Source organism: Dasypus novemcinctus, chromosome 21 (assembly GCF_030445035.2).
Source record: "Dasypus novemcinctus isolate mDasNov1 chromosome 21, mDasNov1.1.hap2, whole genome shotgun sequence".
Classification (NCBI taxonomy): domain Eukaryota; kingdom Metazoa; phylum Chordata; class Mammalia; order Cingulata; family Dasypodidae; genus Dasypus; species Dasypus novemcinctus.
The window spans coordinates 44,069,976-44,093,368 of record NC_080693.1 but is presented as its reverse complement, the minus strand read 5'-3'; the positions used below and the strand labels follow the sequence as shown (position 1 = coordinate 44,093,368).

At 36.5% G+C, this 23,393-nt stretch overlaps 1 protein-coding gene across 12 annotated transcripts in view; it reads right to left on the bottom strand.

The window, feature by feature from the left end:
* BCAS3 (BCAS3 microtubule associated cell migration factor) overlaps positions 1-23,393 on the bottom strand; it is a 586,860-nt gene that overhangs the window by 402,628 nt on the left and 160,839 nt on the right. For all 12 annotated transcript variants that reach the window (XM_071210528.1, XM_071210535.1, XM_071210533.1 and 9 more), the window contains one exon: positions 7,053-7,186. In XM_071210528.1, coding sequence (XP_071066629.1) covers positions 7,053-7,186 — 134 coding nt within the window. The remainder of the gene's footprint in view (positions 1-7,052; positions 7,187-23,393) is intronic.

Below are 23,393 nucleotides of genomic sequence, written 5' to 3'. Positions count from 1 at the left end.
TATTTAACAGCAGCACACATTTGCCAAACTCCTGCTATAGGCAAGGAACTGTATATATTCCTGCATGAAGATACCAAGAAGCCTAATAATGATGTCTATCTTCAGGTTGGACTGGTAGGTATTACTAAGAGATAAATAATGCTAATTCAAACATTTAATGCTTACAATATGCAAATACAAAGAGGTTATAGCTGAGCTAGAGAACACCAGTGACTAGAACAGATAGAACAGAGTGTGTAAACACTGAATTAAGAGGAGAGTAGATGTGGCTCAAGCAGTTGAGCACCTAATTCCCACATGGGAGGTCCCAGGTTTAGTTCCCAGTGCCTCCAAAAAACAAAAAACAAAACAAAACAAAATCAGCAAGAAAAACAAATTAAAAACGTTAGGGGAGCCAAAGTGGTTCAGTGGCTGCCCACCAGCTTCCTGCATATAGATCCCAGGTTCAATCCCTGGCCCCCTGTAGCTAAAAAAAAAAACAAAAAACGAAAAACTGAGTTAAGAAAGAAACTAGCAGCATATTGAAAATTAAGTCTAACTAAAATGCTCCAGCTTTTTTATCTGGCATCTAATTTTATACACATACAAAAGAGGCAAAAACAAAAGGTACATCTATTCTGTTTCAGAGAAAAACATTCTTAATCATATTCATTCTTCACAAGAAGGTGTGCTATGTTATACAGGGTGATATTTAGCAAAAATACAACCAAAACAAACTGTGGACAGTAGTGTACAATAATATATTAATCTTCCATCAATGGTTGAAAAAAAAGTGAAGCATGCTAAGTGAAAGAAAGTGGACACAACGTACTACATAGGGCATAATTCAATTTGTGTAAAAAAGTAAAACAAATAAATTACAGAGACGGAAATAGAATAGCAGCTATGTATGGCAGGTGCCGGATAGAGAATTGAGAGGTGACTACTAAGGGTAAGGGTTTATTTTACATTTGTTAGTTTGTCTTTTTTGTTTTGTTTTTTTTCTTTTCCTTTTTTTCGGAGTAATGAAAATGCTCTAATATTGACTGAAGTGATGAATGAACAACTCTGCCATTATACCAAATGCCACTGATTGTTCTCTTCAGATGAACTGAATGGTTTATGAAGGTTTCAAAAAAACTGATTTAAAAAATAATGGTAACTAATATCACGGCAAAAAAATAATAATAATGGTAACTAAATGATATGCAAGTTAGATATGCCAGAAAGATAAGACACAAAGGATGATGGAAATATGTCTAAAGGACGCAGACACCAAGGTAATGGGTTCAAACTGGACAAATCTGGGACACTTTGAACATTAAAATAATTAAGGTGCCACAAGATAGGGTACAATAAGAAGAACCAGCATCACTTCTGTGATATTCCTACCAAAGTTGAGTAAACTGAATCTATTCATGAGGAAACATTAGACAAGTCAAAATTGGGAGACATTATACAAAATAAATGGCAATAATATTTAAATGTGTCAAAATTGTGAAGGTCAAAGAAAGGATGGGGAACTGTTTTAGACTGAAGGAAGCTATCCATTGTGATTCTGACCTAGATCCTTTTGCTAGTTACTAGGACAACCAGGAAAACTTAAATGGCGTCTGAGAATTAGATGTAGTAATGTATCTACATTAATTTTTTGATGGTTATGTAGTAGAAATATCTCTGTTTGTACGAAATATAAATTCTAGTATAGAGAGCAATGGAACATATCCTCATGTTGACAACTTACTTACCAATACTTCAGGAGGAAAACATATCTAGCTCTGGGACAGGCCCTTAGCAAACAAGAAATAAAATGGTGCAATTTAACTTTTGAAAGAAAGCCCAGTATTATTGGAGACAGACAAGTAGACAACCAATCAAAATATGAAAAACTAAGTACTAAATAGAGTTATAAAATGAGTGACACAAGGGAGAGGTTGATTAATTCTACTTGGATAAAAAGGAAAGGAAGTAAGGGAATTCTTAATGAATATCTCATAATTGAAAAGTCACGATCCAACTAATACACTTCAAATATGTATTCTTAATAGAAGGATCAAGTTCATTAAAATCAAAAGAAACTTTAATAGTAGTTATGATAGACATCATGTAAAGAAAAAAGAGAATATTCATTACCCTCAAAAGGTTTAGATATTCTAAGTATTTCTTCAAGAGTTAAGAAATTTTGTAGAGTATATATGAGAACTTGAATAACCATATACTTAATAAATGAACAAAAGTTGCACATAAATGATTATTTTCCTGATTTAAACATTAAATATTAAATGAAAAGATACTGCTTTAGTGGCTGAAATTCCATTCTCTAATTTCTCTCCTACTCAGGAGGACTTGGTTTAGATAAAATGCTCAATAGAAACTTGTTCAGTAACAAAAAAGCTAAGATTTCCTAATTTAACTGTGGAATAGAATATCTGAGCAGAAGAAAAAAGTGCAAATCCATTTCATGTTTGTAGTCTTTTCTGAACTGTGTCAATGAGAAACTACAATCAGGAAAAACATATAGTAGCAATTTAAGGATTAAAGATTTAAATGCTGAATTCAGAAAGGATTTGGACTAAGAAGATTCCAAGATCCTAAGTGGGAGGATTCAAAGATCCTACCAATTAATAGGTTGGAATTTTCCGTAGGTATTAATTGGAAATAAATGTGCAGACTTTAATATATATCTCAATAAAACTGCTTAATAAATAAATACATAAATAATTTGTGCAAGAATAGCCAGAAATAGCAGAAATGTAGAGCAGAAGAAACACAGATTATAGGTTAAGAATTTTCTTGTCTATTATTATTGTTGAAATAATGAAAATGAATGCACAACTATATGTTTATACCAAATACCATTGATTGCATGCTTTATTAATATGTATCAATAAAACTGATATGTTAAAAAACATTTTTTTTTAATGCAGACAATCTTTACATGTTGAAATTGGCAGAAATATTAAATAAAATTTTTGGGAAACAGATGTCGCTCAAGCAATTGGGCTCCTATCTACCATGCAGGAGGTCCAGGGTTCAATACCCAGGGCCTCCTAGTGAAAGCAAGCTGCCCTGTGTGATAAGCTGGTTCATGTGGAGTGCTGCCCCACGCAAGGAGTACTGCCCTGTGCAGGAGTGCTGGCCCATGCAGAAAGCTGGAGCAGCAAGATGACACAACAAAGACAGACAATAAGAGATGCAACAGACCAGGGAGCTGAGGTGGTACAAGAGAATGATCACCTCTCTCCCACTCCGGAAGGTCCCAGGATTGGTTCCTGGAGCTGCCCAATGAAAATACAAGCAGACACAGAAGAACACACAGCCAATGAACATAGCAGCAGACAGTAGAGGGAGCAGGGAGAAATAAATAAATAAAAATTTCTTCAGATCTCTATTGCTAGGTTAATAATTGAAAAAGATAAATACTACTGCATTACTAAAAATGAATTCACTACATAAATATATAAGATAATTTGAAGACTGCATAACAGAATACAATGTTACTCCAAGCAAGGCAGCTTGGAGTGGAGAATGTCAACTTTGTTTGGCTCAGTAAATTTTAGATACTGTCTAAAACTGATACATTTACTTGTAAAATGGAAAAGATACTAGAAACAGAGCGAAAGAATAAAGTCAAAGAGAACAGACAAAAGATATTATTAAAAGAGACTACTGCCATTACTACTACAGTTGAGTAAGTTCCTAGTGAATGCAAAAGGTCAACAAGTCAATGCAAAGAATGAAACTGAATAAAGCAAAAAATTAAATCATTTTCAGAAAAGATTCTACTTAGAAAATCCAAGAAAAAGTGCAGAAAATTATCTGCTCTTAATTTGAAAGTCTGGCAACATAGAAAGACACAAAAATCAATACCACAGCAATAACTAATTTTAAAGTGTAATAACTATTAAATGTGAAATTTCCACATATCAAGTTTAACTGAATTAAGGTGTAATTTCTTTTTTTTTTTTTTAAGATTTATTTATTTAATTAATTCCCCCCCTCCCCCGGTTGTCTGTTCTCTGTGTCTATTTGCTGCGTCTTGTTTCTTTGTCCGCTTCTGTTGTCGTCAGCAGCCCGGCAAGTGTGGGCGGTGCCATTCCTGGGCAGGCTGCACTTTCTTTCACGCTGGGCGGCTCTCCTTACGGGACGCACTCCTTGCGCGTGGGGCTCCTCTACACGGGGGACACCCCTGTGTGGACGGCACTCCTTGCGTGCATCAGCACTGCGCATGGGCCAGCTCCACACGGGTCAAGGAGGTCCGGGGTTTGAACCGCGGACCTTCCATGTGGTAGACGGATGCTCTAACCACTGGGCCAAGTCTGTTTCCCCAGGTGTGATTTCAATGCATTCCAAATAAAATCTCCACAGGATTATCTAAAGAATTTAATAAGCTTACTCTAAAATGTATTTTTTTTAAATTCCCAAGAACAGCTGAGAATTTTTTGGAAAATGAACAATAAACCATACTATAAAGCTAAAGCAAGCAAATGAGCAAAATTTTGGTGAAGGGTGTCATTTTATTCTGACATTTTAAAATAAATTTCTGAACATACACCAAAGCATAGAGAATTGTATAATGAACCACCTACATGGTCATCACCCAGCTTCAACAATTATTAAGAAATTGCAAATCCTGCTTTTCTCTAATTCGTTTTGTCAGAATATTTTTTCCATTTAAAATACATGAACATAAGAAAAATAAAACAAAAAAAGGAAAAAAAATACATGAACATACATAAACAATAAGCACAAAAAAAGTAACCCCACTTCTTTTCCCCATGACAATTATTTGTTGAGGAAATCACATCAGCTTTGTAATGCAGAACTTCCCACATTTAGAGTTGGCTAGTTATATCCTCATGATGTTGTTTAAATTGTTCCTCTATCCCTCAATTTTCTTTATAGTGGTAATTATATCTAGAGGTTCCATTAGATTCAAGTTTAATTTAGGGTGCTGGGCAAGAATACTTCATAAATGATGCTGTGTATATCCTATTGCATTGTATCAAAAAGCACACATCTCACTGTCCCACTTGAGTAATGTTAAGATGTACTGGTAAATGCTTGACAACAGACTCTGTGAAACAAAAGGGTATTTGGGATTTTAGAATATTGAGATAATATCACAGTATCTACCATGTGATAATTAAGAGTATTAAATATATGCAAAACATGCAGCATGGTAACTAATGCAATAATGTATTAAATTATATATATACATGCATATGTGTATGGTATATATGTGAGTGTGTGCTGCTGAGTGCTGGCAAATGTTGAGAACCATCTTTCTGAGAAAAAGAGCTCTAATTTGTTTCCTATTTCCATTACATAAATACCCCTACCATGGATTATTTCCTGCTAGCAATGTGAGGTCACTGAATATAGAGTTTGGGAGTGATGTGCATAACTGGTTTTCACTAGCCAGTGAGAAATAGCTCCAGCATATGCATTAACTGTATTTTTAAGCTTCAATAAATTGATGCTTTAACATTTGTAAGCATCCCCAGGTGGCCAAGCACTATCTAAATATCTATTACTCCTAAGCAATTCTGACCCAAGTTATGAGGAAGCCACTTTCAAATACAGTCAGCCAATCCCACACTGGAATACACGTCCCACCTTTGCAGGCTTTCCACAGAAACCACAGAAGACACTTTCTTAGTCCGACCTGTTCTCTCTGCCTTGTGACTGACCCTGGTATTTTCCCTGGGTAGCCCTGCATGACATGCTGCTCTCTCCCCAGGGAACGGTGAGAATAATAAATCTCTCCAACTTTTTTTTTTTTCTCTCTCTCTCCATCTGGACTTAACATATCTCACACAAGATAATATGCCCAAACAGCATACCACTGGGTATTGATATATAGCAATATGAATTGAAAAACTTTATTATTTTCTCTGTTGCAAGAAATGTTATGAGGGTGGTGTATTAGTCAGCCAAAGGGGTGCTGATGCAAAATACCAGAAATTGGTTGGTTTTTATAAAGGGAATTTACTTAGGGTAGGAGCTTACAGATACCAGACCATAGAGCATAAGTTACTTCCCTCACCAAAGTCTATTATCACATGTTGGAGCAAGATGGCTGCTGACATCTGTGAGGGTTCAGGCTTCCTAGGTTCCTCCCTTCCAGGGTCTTGCTTCTCTTTCCTCTGTGAGCTTACTTTCCAGGGCTCCAGCTTAAGACTTCAGCATAAAACTCCAACATCAAAAACTTTCAACTCTGTCCTTTGCCATGCCTTTTATCTGTGAGTCCCCACCCACCAAGGGGCAGGGACTCAATGCCCTAATGATATGGCCAAATCAAAGTCCCAATCATAACTCCAGGTATAAATCAGATCACAAATATAATCCAATATCTACTTATGGGATTCATAACCATATCAAACTGCTACAGGTGGGAAGAACAGGAGAAAGAGAACTTTTATCAAGATTGCCTGAAATTTTTAACAGCAATGTGTTCATTACCTGTATATTTATTAGGTGAAAAACAGTAGAAACAGTTTTTCTTAAGTACCTGAACAATTCTATTACAAAGAACAATATTTTCTCACCAATACTAACATTAAGATTCAATGTGGGCGGCGGACTTGGCCCAGTGGTTAGGGCGTCCGTCTACCACATGGGAGGTCCGCGGTTCAAATCCCGGGCCTCCTTGACCTGTGTGGAGCTGGCCCATGAGCAGTGCTGATGCGCGCAAGGAGTGCCGTGCCACGCGGGGGTGTCCCCCACGTAGGGAGCCCCACGCGCAAGGAGTGCGCCCGGTAAGAAGAACCACCCAGCACGAAAGAAAGTGCAGCCTGCCCAGGAATGGTGCCGCACACATGGAGAGCTGACACAGCAAGATGACGCAACAAAAAAGAAACACAGATTCCCGTGCCGCTGACAACAACAGAAGCGGACAAAGAAGAACACGCAGCAAAATAGACACAGAGAACAGACAACTGGGGTGGGGGTGGGGTAGAAATAAATAAATAAATCTTTTTAAAAAAAGATTCAATGTGATATATGTGTCTAGTTAGATCAGATGTCATATTATACAAAGAAAAGAACTTTTTAAAATAGATAGAACTTACCTTGGCTTCGGTTTCTCCTCTGTGAAGAGTGTATAGATGATGGACAGCACTTTGTGATGAGGACCAAGGGTGAGTCAGAATTTGGAAGACATGAAAGTCATGGCCAAGAGTGTCTGTAGTGACTAAAAGCATTCCTGGAAGACAAAAAAAAAAACAACAAAGGACAAAAATAAAGATGACTGTGTATGTGGATGCAGTATTTTCACCAACTACAATCCATGCTTTAAAATATAAACAAAGGTGGGGAACCGGTGTAGCTCAGTGGTTGAGTAATGCTCAACCTAAGTTGCAAAACATGCAGCATGGTAACTAATGCAATAGTGTATTAAATTATATGTATACATTAAATTATATATCCTAAAATCAATCTGTGGCAGCAGTATGTCAAAAAATTTTGCCCAAATATTACAAGCTTTCCAAAAATAAAGAATAAAAACAAAATGTCTTTTTCCCATGCAAAGACAAAACCTTAACACTATATTAGTATTCCAACATAGAACATCATGGCACATGGCTTTTCAAAAGACAGGCTATTTTAAATAAAATGAATCATGATAACAATTGTTTCACAACAGTGCAAGGTGTTGCTAGTGGGATAATGTATGGGAGCCCTGTATGATTATAGGCATGTTTGTTTTGTAAATTCACTATATACTTATTGTTTATGGATGGCCATATATATATGATAAACTTCAATTTTTAAAAAGTTAAAAATTAAGAATCATGGAAGCAGCAATAACATACACAAGAAAAGAATAAAGCAAAAGGGTATGACAATTGCTAAGATGCATGGGCAACATTCTAAGTGTTTTTCATATATTAACTCAAGAGGAAAAATAGAGGCACAACTCTTTGAGGTTAAGAAATTAGTTCACCCACTGATTATACACTTTGGATAGAATATATAGTATGTGAATATATCTCAGTAAAACTGCTTATTAAAGAAATAAATAACTATGCAAGAATAGCCAGAAATAGCAGCTATGTACAGCAAGGGAAACAGGGAGATTGAAAGATGAAGAATTTTCTTGTTTGTTTCCTTGTTTCTCTGTCTTTTATTATTATTATTATTGAAATAATGAAAATGCTCTAACAATGATTGAAGTGACACAATTATGTGATTATACCAAATACCATTGATTGTACACTTTGGATAAATTGTATGTGTTATTAATATGTATCAATAAAATTGATTTGTTTTAAAAAAAAAAGAAATTCACCCACTAATAGCTAGTAAGAAGAAAGCAGGTAAAAGCAGGGAATGTTAATTTAGAGTCCAAGCAATTCATCTCTCAACTGGGTAATATTTTATTTTGGTGAAGAGATATTTTATATTAAACAGCTAAAGTCCTCCTTCCCGCATCACCTTCATTAGAACTCCTAAGCTTCATTCTATTGCATGAAATGTTTGCAAATCTCAGAAACTATATAGATTTTAACAGGAAATCACTGGTTTAGTATGGAAAAAGACATGTTTGGTCTTAGAGATGAGGAACAGAGATGGAAAAATATACAGAAAAAATATACTGCAAAAAAAATTTATATCTTTCCCTTTTTAAAAGTTAAGCTTTAGGCTGTTTATTAACAAAACAAGTTTAAGATCAGTTTACCAGCTGTTTATACTAAAGAGGAATGCTTTGTTTCTGTTGGCTTTATGAATGTAAGAAGTCTGCTAAAAACATATATATCATTTTCATTTATTATAAAATGAGATTATCTTGCTTATCAAATTAGTGTCATAAAAATTATCTCACTTCCAGCATTGCAGGTTGCTTACATAATCTTAATATGGAAATCAGATCATGTGAACACTTGCTAAAAGACACAGTGCAGTCCAGAGAATGTATATACTGCTATTTTGGGGTGTAATGCTCTATAAATGTCTGTTAGGTCTAGTTCATTTATTATATTATTAAAGCTCTTAGTTTCCTTATTTATCCTCTGTCCAGATGTTCTATCTAATAATGAGAGTGGTGTGTTGATGTCTCCAACTATTACTGTAGAATGTCTATTTCTCCCTTCAGTTTTGCCAGTAAGTTGTTGTGATCTTTGTACTAAATTGCACTTTTGCTTCTGAAGTGGGGGGATACAATATTTTTCATTTTCTACAGTTCTGGCTATTGAATCACTTGTGATTCATGGATCCTAGAGTATCATTGGAGTCCTTTTTTTTTTTTTTAATGCAAAAACTATTCGGCATCTCAGTGACTTAAAGAAACCGGGCAGTTAAATCAGCTTCTGACAATCAGCTGTCATCATGTATCACAACTGCGTGGTTGTAGAGTGTTTTGATTTCTGGTTTTGAATAAACTTTTAAAGTAAGAATACTTTCTGTGGTATTTAGGATATTTGCAAACAATTATTTAATGCCTCTCATGGTCTGGGACTGTGCTACAAATACAAAGATAAAAAGACTAAGCATTGCCTTCAAGGAGCTCGCAGTCCAGTGGCAGTACAATAATAAAGGTTTGTTATGTACATACAAAGTACTACTTGAAAACACAGGAAGGAACACATAACTCATCAGAGATTTAGGAAAGGCTTCATAGAGGAGATGACATCCATATTTCCCTTATAGTAGAGGCAAAGGAGAGGAAGAACATTCTAGGAACAGGAAGGAACATGCACAAGGCACAGAAACAAGAAAGATTGTTGTGTGTAGGTAATGGTGAAAAGGCAGTTTTAGATGGTTCTATCATAAGGTACTTGGGGGGGAATGACACAAAAACAGAGTAAAATGATAGGTTGCATCAGCTTGTGAAGAAGCCTAGATGGCCTGCTAAAAAATATACCTGCTTTCATTATTTAGTTCTGAAAAATATCACCAAGGCAGATTTTTATTTTTTTTTACAATTAACAGTGTTTGGTATAATCACACAGTTGTGCATGTATCACCTCAATCATTAATAGAAAATGAATAGGAAATGTGAAAGCCCAACATGTTTATAACTAGCAGTACTATTATTTGGGTATGAAAGTAGGCAGATTTTTTAAAGCACATATTTGTGAGCTCCAGTGACAGAGATTCCAATTCTGCATGCCTGATTATGGAGCTTCAACCTGCCTTTTTAAAGAGTGATTATGAAGTAGGTATTCAGGAATAGAGAGTCATTGAATGACTTTTTCCATGACATGATCAGATCTGGGTTTAAAAAGGAAATAAATATGGTTTAAATTGAAATGAATACAGAGACAAGATAGAAATAGAGAACTGACTTACAAGTAAACAGCTAGGCACAAAGCAAATAATTCTCATTTTTAAGAGATGTGAAAGAATAAACTGAGTAATATTCTAATTACCACATGAAGAAAGTCTTGATTCCTGTCATACACGTTAGTGTCTAGATAATACTCTCAACCCTCTCTGCTTTTCTTCCCTTTCTGCATCCCTAATCTAGTATTTTCTCTGGTTTTGAACCTCCCTATCAGCATAAAACCACTGTTACCTTTCTTCCTATTGCTGCACAATTTCATAAATACCGTAATTCTTGTTCATAACAATGTATCAGAGTACTATATATATATATTTCCCTGTAGAGAATATGCCTTCTTTGAGCACACTCTATTCATCTTTAACAAATGGTACAGGGTATGGTAATAAGGTGTGTGTATATATATATGCTATATAATACAGGTGCTCAATAAATGTTTGCTGTATTTGTCTAAATGAATTTTCCTTTTATCACAGATGCAATAAACTAATTGTTTTTCTTTTTCTTTTTCTTTGCAATATACTTTAAATTGCCACTCTCAGATAATGAAGCACACCTCTTAGGTCTCTAGTGGATATAATAGTGCTAGAGATCCCTAATGGAGTACAAAGTGTAATGATCATGTTTAGCAAAGGCTGGACACCTAGAAAGAAGTCCTGGGTAAACATATTTGAAATAGGAATGAAACAGCTTCACTAAGGCACAGGAAGACAACAGGTGAGTTCCTAAGGAAATTATACAGAGTAAAGCTTTGAAAGGTGAATGTTCTTGGGTGTGAAACTACCAGAACACAATTAAGTCCAATTGCTTTTCACTGTTTGGAACATTCATTAAATGTGTTCTATATACTAGGTGGATGTATGGTTACAAGAGAGTTTTATATGCTTGAATTTACAGAGCACCTTCAACCATTTTTTTTTTAAAGATTTATTTATTTATTTAATCCCACCCCCCCCCCCCCGGTTGTTTGTTTTCGGTGTCTATTTTGCTGCGTCTTGTTTCTTTGTCCGCTTCTGTTGTCGTCAGCGGCACGGGAAGTGTGGGCGGCGCCATTCCTGGGCAGGCTGCTCTTTCTTTTCACGCTGGGTGGCTTTCCTCACGGGCGCACTCCTTGCGCGTGGGGCTCCCCCACGCGGGGGACACCCTTGCGTGGCACGGCACTCCTTGCGCGCATCAGCACTGCGCATGGGCCAGCTCCACACGGAGTCAAGGAGGCCCGGGGTTTGAACCGTGGACCTCCCATATGGTAGACGGACACCCTAACCACTGGGCCAAAGTCCGTTTCCCCACCTTCAACCATTTTTAAAAAACAGATTCTTTATCTGTGAAACTCATGTACCCCTATGGAACTAGAGTCCACACTCATCTTCCATCCCTTTTCACCCTCTCTCCAAAACTTTAATGGAAACCTTAAAGGAAAGTCCCAATTTATCTACTAATCCAAAAAGGAACAATTACCCAAGTACAGGGGCAATGACTAGTATCCATTGATGGGCCCTTGATATTTACGACATCTGAGTCCAACTCCATCACACTCAGGAGCACAAATTCCAAAGTAGGGCCCACTGGCAAGGCACTGAACTCCAGACCATCTGCCATGACTGTAGGACCTGGGTGTCTCCATAGCCCTCAGGAGTCCCAGTACCTGGGGTTGCATCTACTTTGGTTATCTCTGAGATCCTGCTGAGATGTGTATAAATGTAACTCCTCTGATGACCTCCAGACTAATTTTGAAGTCTCTTAGCCATATAAACTCATTTGTCTTTACCATTTCCCCCTTTTATTCTGACACATTTTAATTTTTACTTATTTTTTAATTTTTAATTTTGTCTTCAAAAATGTTTTGATCACAATAAAGTCACATATATAACATAGAGGACTCCTATATATCTACCATCAAACCATTTTCCCCCTTCTCCAGCAATGATCTTTTTACATGTTCATGTTATATTTGCTGTGATATACTTTTATAGCCCTTCAAGGGCTAGGAGATTTTTGGGAGATGATATGGAATTTTCTTTGCAAACAATTGTGTAATCTATGAGTAGATGGAATTTTATGCCTTCCTTTCCAATCTTTTTCATGCCTTAGTGCATTTTTATGGGACAAACATAACAGGAAAGCATTTAGTCTTATACCATTAAGTATGATGTTAGCTGCAGATATTTTGTAAATGCTTTTTATCATGTTTAAGGAAGTCCTTATCTATTCCTAATTTGTGAGAGGTTTTATTATAAATGAATACTTACTTTTCTCAAAGGGTTTGACAACTATTATCTACTGAGATGATGTCAATTTTTTTCTTTTTCTTTCAAGATCATGTTTTGTTTCTTTTAATTTAGATTTATTTATTTACAACCCCCTCCTTGTTGTTTGCGCTCACTGCCTCTTCTCTGTGTTTTTTCATTGTGTGCTGTGTCTGCTTGTCTTCTTTTTAGGAGGCACCAGGAACCTAACCCAAGACCTCCTATGTGGGAGCGAGGGGCCCAATCGCTTGAGCCATATCCACTCCCTGCTTGTCATGCCTCTTGTTGTGTCTCCTCATTGCATCATCTCGTTGTGTCAGCTCACTGTGCCACCCCTTCACATCAGCTCAATGTCTTGCTCATCTTCTTTAGGAGGCACTGGGAACCAAACCTGGGACCTCCTTTGTGGGAGGTAGGCACCCAACTGCTTGAGCCACATTCGCTCCCTAGATTTTCTTCTTTAGTCTGTTAATATGGTGAATTATAATAATGATTGATTTTCAGATATTGAACCTGCCTTACATTTCTGGATAAACCCTACCTGGTCAAAATCCTTTTTATATTTGCTAATATTTAATGTGTTATTTAAGATTTTCATGACTATATTCATAAGGAATATTGGTTTGTAAGTATATTAGTTTTCTTTTCTAATAATAGATTTATCTGATTTTGATATCATGGCAATGTTGGCCTCAAACAAAATGTGATGTAAACATACAATGGAATATTATTCAGCCCTAAAAAGGAATGAAGTTCTTATACATGTGACAATATGGACATACCTTGAAGACATCATGTTGAATGAAATAAGCCACATACAAAAAGACAAATATCGGATGGCCTCAGTGATTTGAAATAATTAAAATAAGCAAACTCATAGAGTCAGAAGTTAGAATATAAGTTACCAAGAGTGAGCATGGGGATAGGGAATGAGGAATGCTTAAATTGTACAGTGGTTCTACTGATGGAAGAGTTTGGGTAATTGTTGGTAGTGATGATAGCACAACATTAAGAACATAATTAACAGTAATGAATTATGTATTTCAGTGTGGTTAAAAGGGGGAATTTTAGGTTGTATATATGTAACTAGAATAAAAATTTTTTAAAAAATAGTACTGTATGATACAAACAATGAACCTTAACATAAGCCATGGACTACCATTAACCACCTAGTTAATAGTACAATTATAAAAATGTGCTTTCATCAATTATAACAAATGTACCACACTAATGCAAGGTGTTAATAATAGGAAGGTAGATGAAAACTTCGTATTTTATGCATGACTCTTCTGTAAACCTACAACTTCTCTAATAATAAAAAAAAAACATTTAAAAAATGAAAGAATTGCGAGATGCTCCCTCTTCTATTTTTTAGAAGAGATTGTATAAAATTGCTATTGTTTCTCCTTTAAATGTTCGGTAGAATTTACCAGTAAAGCTGAACCTTTTTTCAAAGGATTTTAACTATATATATATATTTAACTATATATATATTTCAAAGGATTTGAAATATATATAGGGAAGCGGACTTGGCCCAATGGATAGGGAGTCCGCCTACCACATGGGAGGTCTGCGGTTCAAACCCCGGGCCTCCTTGACCTGTGTGGAGCTGGCCCATGCGCAGTGCTGATGCACGCAAGGAGTGCCATGCCATGCAGGAGTGTCCCCTGCATAGGGGAGCCCCACACACAAGGAGTGCACCCCGTAAGGTGAGCCGCCCAACGCTAAAGAAAGTGCAGCCTGCCCAAGAATGGTGCCACGCACACAGAGAGCTGACACACAAGATGATGCAACAAAAAGAAACACAGATTCCCGATGCTGCTGATAAGGATAGAAGCGGTCACAGAAGAACACAGAGCGAATGGACACAGAGAGCAGACAACTGGGGTGGGGGTGGGGGGGGTGGAGGGATGGAAGGGGAGAGAAACCAATAAAAATAAATCAGTCTCTCTCTCTCTATATATATATATATATGGGACCAATTATATTTTCTTATTCTTAGATGAATTTTGGTAGTTTCTATAATTCAAATAATTGGTTCATCTCATCTAAAATTTTAAATTTATTGGTAAAAGCTCTTTATAATAATATCCTCACCACCTTTTTAGTATCATTAGGGACTTTGGTGATGTCCATTTTTTCTATTCAGGATATTGGTAATTTCTGTCTTCTCTTTTTTCTTGTGATCACTCTGCTCTTGATCTTTTCAAGGAAACCACATTTTGCCATTGATTTTTCTCTATTTTTCTTTCCAATTTCATTGATTTCTGCTCTTTATTATTTTCTTCCCTTTCCTTGCTTTGAGTTTACTTATTCCTCTCCTTTTTTAAAGTTTCTTAAAGTGGCAGCTAAAATGATTGTTCCAGAACTTTCCTTCTTTTCCTAAACAATACATTGTTATAAATTTCTCTCTAAGCCTGCTTTTGCTATATGATATGCTGCATTTTCATTTACGTTAAGGTAAAAATATGTTCTAATTTTTTGTTAGAGTTCCTTTTGTACTCATGGATTATTTAAAGGTATGTGGTGGGAAACGGATGTGGCTCAAAGAACTGGGCTCCTGACTACCATACGGGAGGTCAGGGGTTCGATACCCAGGGCCTCCTGGTGAGGGCGAGCTGGCCTGTGCAGCGAGCTGGCCCACGTGGAGTGCCAGCCCACGTAGGAATACCACCCCACACCTGAGTGCCACCCTGCATGGGAATGTGGCCCAGCAAGGGAAAGCTGTGGCGTAGGAGTGCTGGCTGACGTGGAGAAATGATGCAACAAGATGACACAACATGAGACAGAGGAGAGAAAATAAGAAGACGTGGCAGAGCAGGAAGTTGAGTGGCACAAGAGAGTAACTGCCTCTCTCCCACTCTGGAAGGTCCCAGGATTGGTCCTGAAGCCGCAGCAGACTCAGAAGAATGCACAGCGAATGGACACAGAGAGCAGACAACAGGGGGAATGGGAACGGGGAGAAATAAAGAAATCTTTAAAAAAAGAAATAAAAGTGTGTGGTTTAATGTCCAAATATTTTTCAGATACTGATGTCTAGTTTGTTGCAGAGTGCTTTATGTCCCTGAAAATGATGACATATCTTGGCAACTGGTCCATGTACACTCAAATATAAACATCACTTTATTTAATTATTGATGGTGTTAAGTCTTCTATATTCTCATATAATTTTTTCCTTCTTTTACTTTACGTCTATCAATATAATTGCATTTTATAGGGGTTTTTTCTAGACAACTTGTTGGGGTCTACTTTTATTCTCTGACTTTTAATTAGTATTTATAATTCATCCACATGACTATGCTTGTTGAAAGAAAAGTATGAAAAAATATCAACACTTGTGAGAAAATAAGGGAGATATTTAAATGGAAACATAGGGAAGGGACTTGGCCCAATGGATAGGGTGTCTGCCTACCACATGGGAGGTCCGTGGTTCAAACCCTGGGCCTCCTTGACCCATGTGGAGCTGGCCCATGTGCAGTGCTGATGTGCGCAAGGAGTGCCCTGCCACGCCGGGGTGTCCCCCGCGTAGGGGAGCCCCATGCGCAAGGAGTGCGCCCCGTAAGGAAAGCTGCCCAGGGCGAAGGAAAGTGTAGCCTGCCCAGGAATGGCATCACACACATAGAGAGCTGACACAGCAAGATGACGCAACAAAGAGAAACACAGATTCTCCGTGCCGCTGATAAGGATAGAAGCGGTCACAGAAGAACACACAGTGAATGGACACAGAGAGCAGATAACTGGGGGGGAACAGGAAGAAATAAATAAAAAATAAATCTTTTTTAAAAAAAAGGTAAACATAAAATATACTTGATTTTTCTATTTGGCTAATCTAGCATATAGCCCTAGTCACTTCATATTATATATCAGTGTCCTGGCTACTCCCAAGAGAAAACCTTTTCAGAGGAGAAAAGAGCCACTGCTTGCAATCTACTTTGGCCCAATAACAGTTTGTATAACCTGTCTCTCACTCCATACCTACCGATAATCATCAGTTCATTGACCCACTTTATATTCTTTAGTTTTTGTTATTATTCAAGCAATAAATCAGAAGGTTAGGCATATATATAGTCACTCCTCCCACATTTTCCTTAGTTAAAATAAATTCTAAATCACCACAACTCTACTACTAAATTCTATTCCACTTTCCTACAACCCAATCATTCTCTGCAGCTTACAATTTAAAAAAACATTCTCACAGGAAATAAGATAAACTTGCATTTGTAACACATATGCATTCCTCATAAACCAGAGATAAAACTCAGTATACTTCTTTAAAAAGCATATCAACATCTTAGAATGAGCAGTCAAATAAGTCTCCATTGACCAAGTCCACACATAATAATATAGGCTTACAGATGAATGCTTCTCAATATGCCATAGCTTTTCAACAGGATTTAATACCTGTTTAGTTAATAATGTATAACTTAACTCAAATTTTTTTAGTAACAGCCCATTTTAACTATTCCACACTCTTTTTTTCCACTCCTCCATGCAAATGTGGCTTCTATAATACACCAATGCTTAAAAAAAATTTTTTTTAATAATATTAAAAAATTGGAAGAGTAGAGAAGACAGGAAAAAACAGCTAGTGTAGGACTGTACAGTCGTGGGCTTTCTTTCAATTTACAATTTTCTCTTTTGCACACTATCTGTTGAGGGAAAGCTTTTTTTCAAGAAAACAAGTTTAAAAGCATATACACATAAAAGGAAAAATTCATAGAGTAGACTGTGGCTTAAGAACTATTTATGCATCAGAAGATTAAACCAGACTCTGGCCTGGCCATAAACTAAACCCACGCCCCAAATGAGGTGCCAAGCCACAAAAAGCATTTGCGTCATCTGGGAATACAAGGAAAAGAAGGACTTCTAATTATAGGGCCTGGAAGCGGAAGACTAGAGTGATTAGCTGTTTAGGCACTGCTGTATGTTTATGTGGAAGCTTCCTCTCTCTCACTCTCAGCCTCAAGTTTGATAGATGAGCATTAGCCTAAAGGGTGGAGACTGAAACAACTGATGGTACATGGCGTTCTCCAAAATCTGAGGAAACTGGAGACTGAACATTAAGGCTTCTGCGGCCTCATAAGAACTTAAGTCTTTTCAACTGGGCGTCACCTGGCTAGCCCAAAAAGCAAAATTAAAGAGCAGCAAACCTCCAATGGGCATATGTTATAAAATCCTGGAAACTTCAGAAGGTTTGTCTTTTTTGCCATATCCTATTTATAACGCCTATCTAATTGTATGGTTAGCATGTGTACACATATGAATTGAAAGAAATTACAAGTTATTCACACTCTTTTCCTAAAAGAGATATAAAGATTAATATGCTGGGTCAAACTGTAATCTTCATAGGAATTCAGATTTTATCATTCATAAATAAGCTACATATTTTGGTGTTAATTCTTGAGAAATTTTTTAAAAATTCTTGTGAATTTTGTATGTCCCCAGTATTACTTGCATAGAGTAAATCTGTAAATTTAACTATTGCAAAGTTAAAAATTTTACATCTTCAGATAACATACTATAATAATAGTATAGGTTATTGTTCCATGTGGAAAAATCTAAAATCAACAACTGGTTTTCTCACTTATTTTATTGTAGTTTTTTTAACATTATTCCCAAGCTCCTCCTTTCTTAGGTATTAGAAGGTAAGTATCCCACCTCTTTTATTGTAAGCTTAATCACTTATTTTCTTTACTTCTCTTTAAATTATGAAAACTTTAAAGGTTCCAACATCTTTGACAATATGTAATGCATTTTGTTTTATGTATTTTTTTAAATTTTTTATTTTCTAATACATTTTCATTCAAAAGTATTCTAATATTCATTATTTTCAAGTCTATGGGTATATTAGTTTTTTTTTTTTTTTAATCCAACAGTTATGTAGGAAAGGGTGAAATATATGCAGGTGTTTTCTTATCTTTTAAGAGTTCGAAAAAAATTTTTTATCTGACACCAGAATCTAATTCATTTTTTAAAACTTTGCACATACTACCATGATCAAGATAGAGAACAATTCTCTTATCTGGGAAAGTTCTTCTATATACACTTACAGTCTATCCTCAATATATCCACTATAGCCCCACGGAAACACTCATCTTTCTGTCATTACAAATTAATATGCTTTAGAGTTTATATACCTATCCATCACTTGCTGCTAGTTTTTTGCTATCATGACTAAAATAGCTATGGACATTCAACTACACATTACTGTGGAAACTTCTGTTTTCATTTCTCTTGGATAAATATTCAGGAGTAAAGTTCCTGAGTCACATGTTAAATGTATCCTTAACTTAATAAACTGCCTAACAGTTTACCAAATTGGCTATATCACTTTACATTACATCAGCTCCTGAAAAGGAAGATTCCAGTTGTTCCATATACTTGCAAACACTTGGTATTGTTGGTCTTTTAAAACGTTAGTCATTCAACTGGGTATGCAGTGATTTCTCATTGTATTTCCTCCCCGATTAGTGATGTTGATCAACTTTTCATGTGCTTACTATTTGTATATTTTCTTTCATGACATGTCTTTCAAGTTTTTTGTCCACATTTAACTGGTTTGTTTTGTATTTTATACATGTATGTGTAAATATACATCTCATATATTTTATCCTAGACTGTGATATATATATTCATTTTTCTAACAACATCACTCTAAGATTTTAATTGTCTTGAATATCTGGAAAGTGGAAGGAAGTAGTGGTGGAGACTTAAAGTCACTACGCTTCCTCAGGGCTGCAGGGAACAGTTACTTAAAGAGCTGAATTTGCTGAGCAGGCCAGGAAAGATCAGCTTAGGGGAGCCATTGGAGGAGCTTCCTTCCTGATCCCTTTCCTAGTGCATTTGAGTCTGTGACAACATTGCAGGTCCCTGGTCCTGTTTTGGCTGAGAAAGACTGACTTGGGAAAGCCCTCGCTGGCATGCCCTCCCTCCCAGAATTTGTCCTTCAGTGCAAAAGCAGCCTGAGACAAAAAAAGGAGTGTAAAAACCATAGAGGTGCAGAGTCTCAGGAAAAGGCTTGTTGGCTTCAAACACCTGGGAGATGAAGGTCATGTGCTATGGGTATGCATGGGACTGTACAGCATAGCAAATCTTCTTGTGAAAAATGAATATGGTTAATGGTGCACATATAAGAATGTTTTTCTCTGAAACAGAAAAAATGTACATTAATGTTACAAGAGTTAAATAGTTGGGTGATATTTGGACAAAAATACAACGAAAACAAATTATGTACAACAATATATAGTAATATATTAATAATATCCCATCAATGGCAAAAAGAAAAAAAAAGAAAGCATGCTAAGTGAAACTAGACACAAAGCACTATGTATTGTTTGACTCCATCTATGCAAAATGTAAATACAAATAAATTACAGAGACAGTAACTAAATTAGCAGTTATATACGGCAAAGGAAGGATAGAAAGATTGAGGGTGACTATTAAGGGGAAGGGTTTTTTGGTGTTCATTTGTTTTTGAGTTTTTTGGCTATTTCTTTTCTTTCTCTTCTTTTTTTTTTTTTTTTTTTGTTTGGAGTAACAAAAAGGAATTGCCAAGGAGATGAAGGAAAATACAAAGAAAGGATTAAAGGACATCAGGAAAATAATGAACAATATGACAGCCTTATTAAAAGGATAGAAATTTTATAAAGAAACCAAACGGAACTACTGGAGTTGAAGGCAACAATAACTGAAATGAAGAATGCCCAGAAAAGGTTCAAGAGCAGATTGGAATTGACAGAAGAATCATTGATCTTGAAGACAAGATACATGACATAAGTAAGGCTGAGTGTAGCAGTTTGATATTATTTATGAATTCCAAAAAGAAATATAGATTATGTTTATAAACTGGTCAGTTCCTCTGGCATGATAACCCTTTGTCTTGTATTAGATTCAGCTGAGAAGTCTGATTAAATAAATTATGTTTAGATTAGGGCTCTGATCCAACCTCATCATTAGAGTGAGACTCAGTGTCGAGTCTCAGCCCATTTAGGATGATAAAACAGATTCTCACATGGAAGCAGACACACAGAAGCAGATACACAGGAAAAAAGAGTGCTCCATATACACGGCCCAGGAAGAGAGATAAGCCTGATAGTCTATAGCTGACTTTGTGGAGAGAGAACAAAGGAGCTTAACCCGGAAAGAAACAAGACCCAGGAAGGGAGACAAGCCTTATGCCAGCCGATAGCTGACATGGGAAGAAGCCGGGACCATGGAGCCTTAAGAGGAAGGAGGAAGGCTGAACCCTCACAGATATCACCCACCACCTTGCGTCAATAGGTGGGAAAAGACTTTGGGTAAGAAAGTACCTCTTATGGTACCTTAAGTTGGACTCCTTAATGTCTGGTAACTGTAAGCTTCTACCCCAAATAAATACCCTTTATAAAAGCCAACAGAGTTCTGGTACTTTCAACAGTACCCCTTTGGCTGACTAATACAATGAGGAACAGAAAGAAAGAAAAAAGAATTATAAAAAGCAAAAATAGAAAAGCACAGGTGGCCGCGGCCTTTGGGCTGGGATGAACTGCACTCCTGCTGGAGGCAGGAGAGCCAAACTGGAGCTATGGCCAGTACAAAGGTAGCAGTTAGACTGACCATTGCTGCTGCAGGATTTGGAGGACTTTAGTGGTGGCTATTAGAGAGGTGGTTTTGGGCCCAAAATGACAAACTATGAGGCAGCATTAATACTAGGTATTAAGCCCTACTGTCAATAAAGGAAAAATAAGAGATGCTCATTGATGAATTATGCTCCTAAATCACCCAGACAAGGGAGGATCTTCTTAATTATCAGCCAAAATCAATGAAGGTAAAGATTTACTAAAAGGTCAAATTAAGAAATGAAGTAAATGTATATTGAATTTTAAGTTCATATAAATTTATGTATATGATCACCAATTTTTTATAATAAAATGCCTCAAAGCTGTAAAAAAAAAAAATAGCCTAAGACATCTCTAGAACACCATCAAGCATACAAATATACATACCTGTTAAGGGAGGAGTCTCAAGAGAAGAAGAAAGGGGCAGAAGAAATATTTAAAGAAATAATGACAGAGAACTTCCCAAACTTTGCAAAAGATGTGAATATGCACATCCTAGAAGCTCAAAGAACACCAAACAGGATAAACATGGAGAAAATTAAACCTTGTCATATATTGATCACACTATCAAATGCAAAGGACAAAGAAAGAGTTCTGAAAGCTGAAAGGGAAGAGCAATGTGTTACATACAAGGGAATCCCAACCAGAATGAATGCCAATTTCTGATCAGAAACCATAGAGGCAAGAAGGTAGTGGGTTTAAAGAAACATAAGATGTACAAAGGCTAAACAGCAAAATGGCAGAAGAGAATCCTGTATTATCAGTAATGACTTTAATTGGATTAAAGAGTAAATGGGAAAATGAATGTGGTTCAAGTGATAGAGCTTCCACCAACCATATGGGAGGACCTGGTTTCAATCCGTGGGGCCTCCTGGTGAAAAGGAAGAAGAGAAAGCATGCCTGTACAGCAAGCCAGTGCCCATGCACTGAGCCAGTGCCCGCACAAGTGAGTTACGCAGCAAGACGATGACTCATCAAAAGAGAGACAAGGGGAGAGTCAGGGTGAAGTGCAGCAAAAACCAGGAGGTAGTGCAATTGACAGGGAACCTCTCTCCTCATCAGAGGTCTCCATGATTGAATTCGAATGAATTCTAGAGGACAGGAAATGAGAAGAGAAGACAACACAGACAGCAACAACAACAGGGTGGGAGGAGGGGAAGGGGGGAAATAAATAAATCTTTTTAAAAATAAAAAACTCAAAAAAAAAAAGTAAATGGATTAACAGAGACTGGTAGAATGGTTAAAAGAGAATGATCCAACTGTATGTTGTCTACAAGAGGCTAACCTTAAATTCTATGACACAGGTAAGCTGAGGGTGAAAGGACAGAAAAAAATAAACCATGCAAGTAATAACCAAAAGAGAGCTGGGGTGGCTATACAAATATCATATAAAATAAACTTTAAGTAAAAAAGAGTTATGAGGGACAAAGATGATCATTATATACTGATAAAGGGGGCAATTTGACAGGACGATGTAACAATTATAAATATATATGCACCTAACAACAGCAGAGCTCCAAAATATATGAAGCAAATACTGACAGATCTGAAGGAAGAAATTGGCAGCTCTACATTAATAGGAGGAGACTTTAACACACTACTCTTAATAATGGATAGAGTATCTAGTCAAAAGATCAATAAGAAATACAAGACTTGTATGATATACTAACAGACATATATGGAATACTGCACCCAACAAAAACAGAATATACATTCTTCTTGAGGGCACATGGATCATTCTCCAGGATAGACCATATGCTGGATCAAAAAACAAGTCTCAATAAATTTAAAAATACTGAAGTAATATAGTGTTTATTCTTCAACCAAAACAGAATGAAGCTAGAAATCAGTAAGAGGGAAAATTTGAAAATTCAAGTATGTAGATACTAAAGTACCAATGGGTTAAAGAGGAAATCAGATATTAGGAAATATCTTGAGGCAAATGAAAATGAAAATACAACATACCAGTGAAGGGGGTACTGAGAATGAAATCTATAGGTCTAAATGATTACATCAAAAAAAGAGCCAATGTTGGACATGGTAACAGCTCTTATAGAAAAATATATACACACACAGTTAATAGGAATTTGGGAGACTGAGAAAAAATGGACAAGAAAGTGCAATGTCCTGAACAGGAAAAGGCAGGACATTTTTCAGTGACCACTGGTGATGTTTGGAGATATGAAGCAGTCCAGTCTGTTTGAAGATTTTTTTTTTAATGTATTAGGGCTACAATATCTAATTTGAAAGGTAAATTCAGAAATTTCAAGGAATGGTTTGGCAATG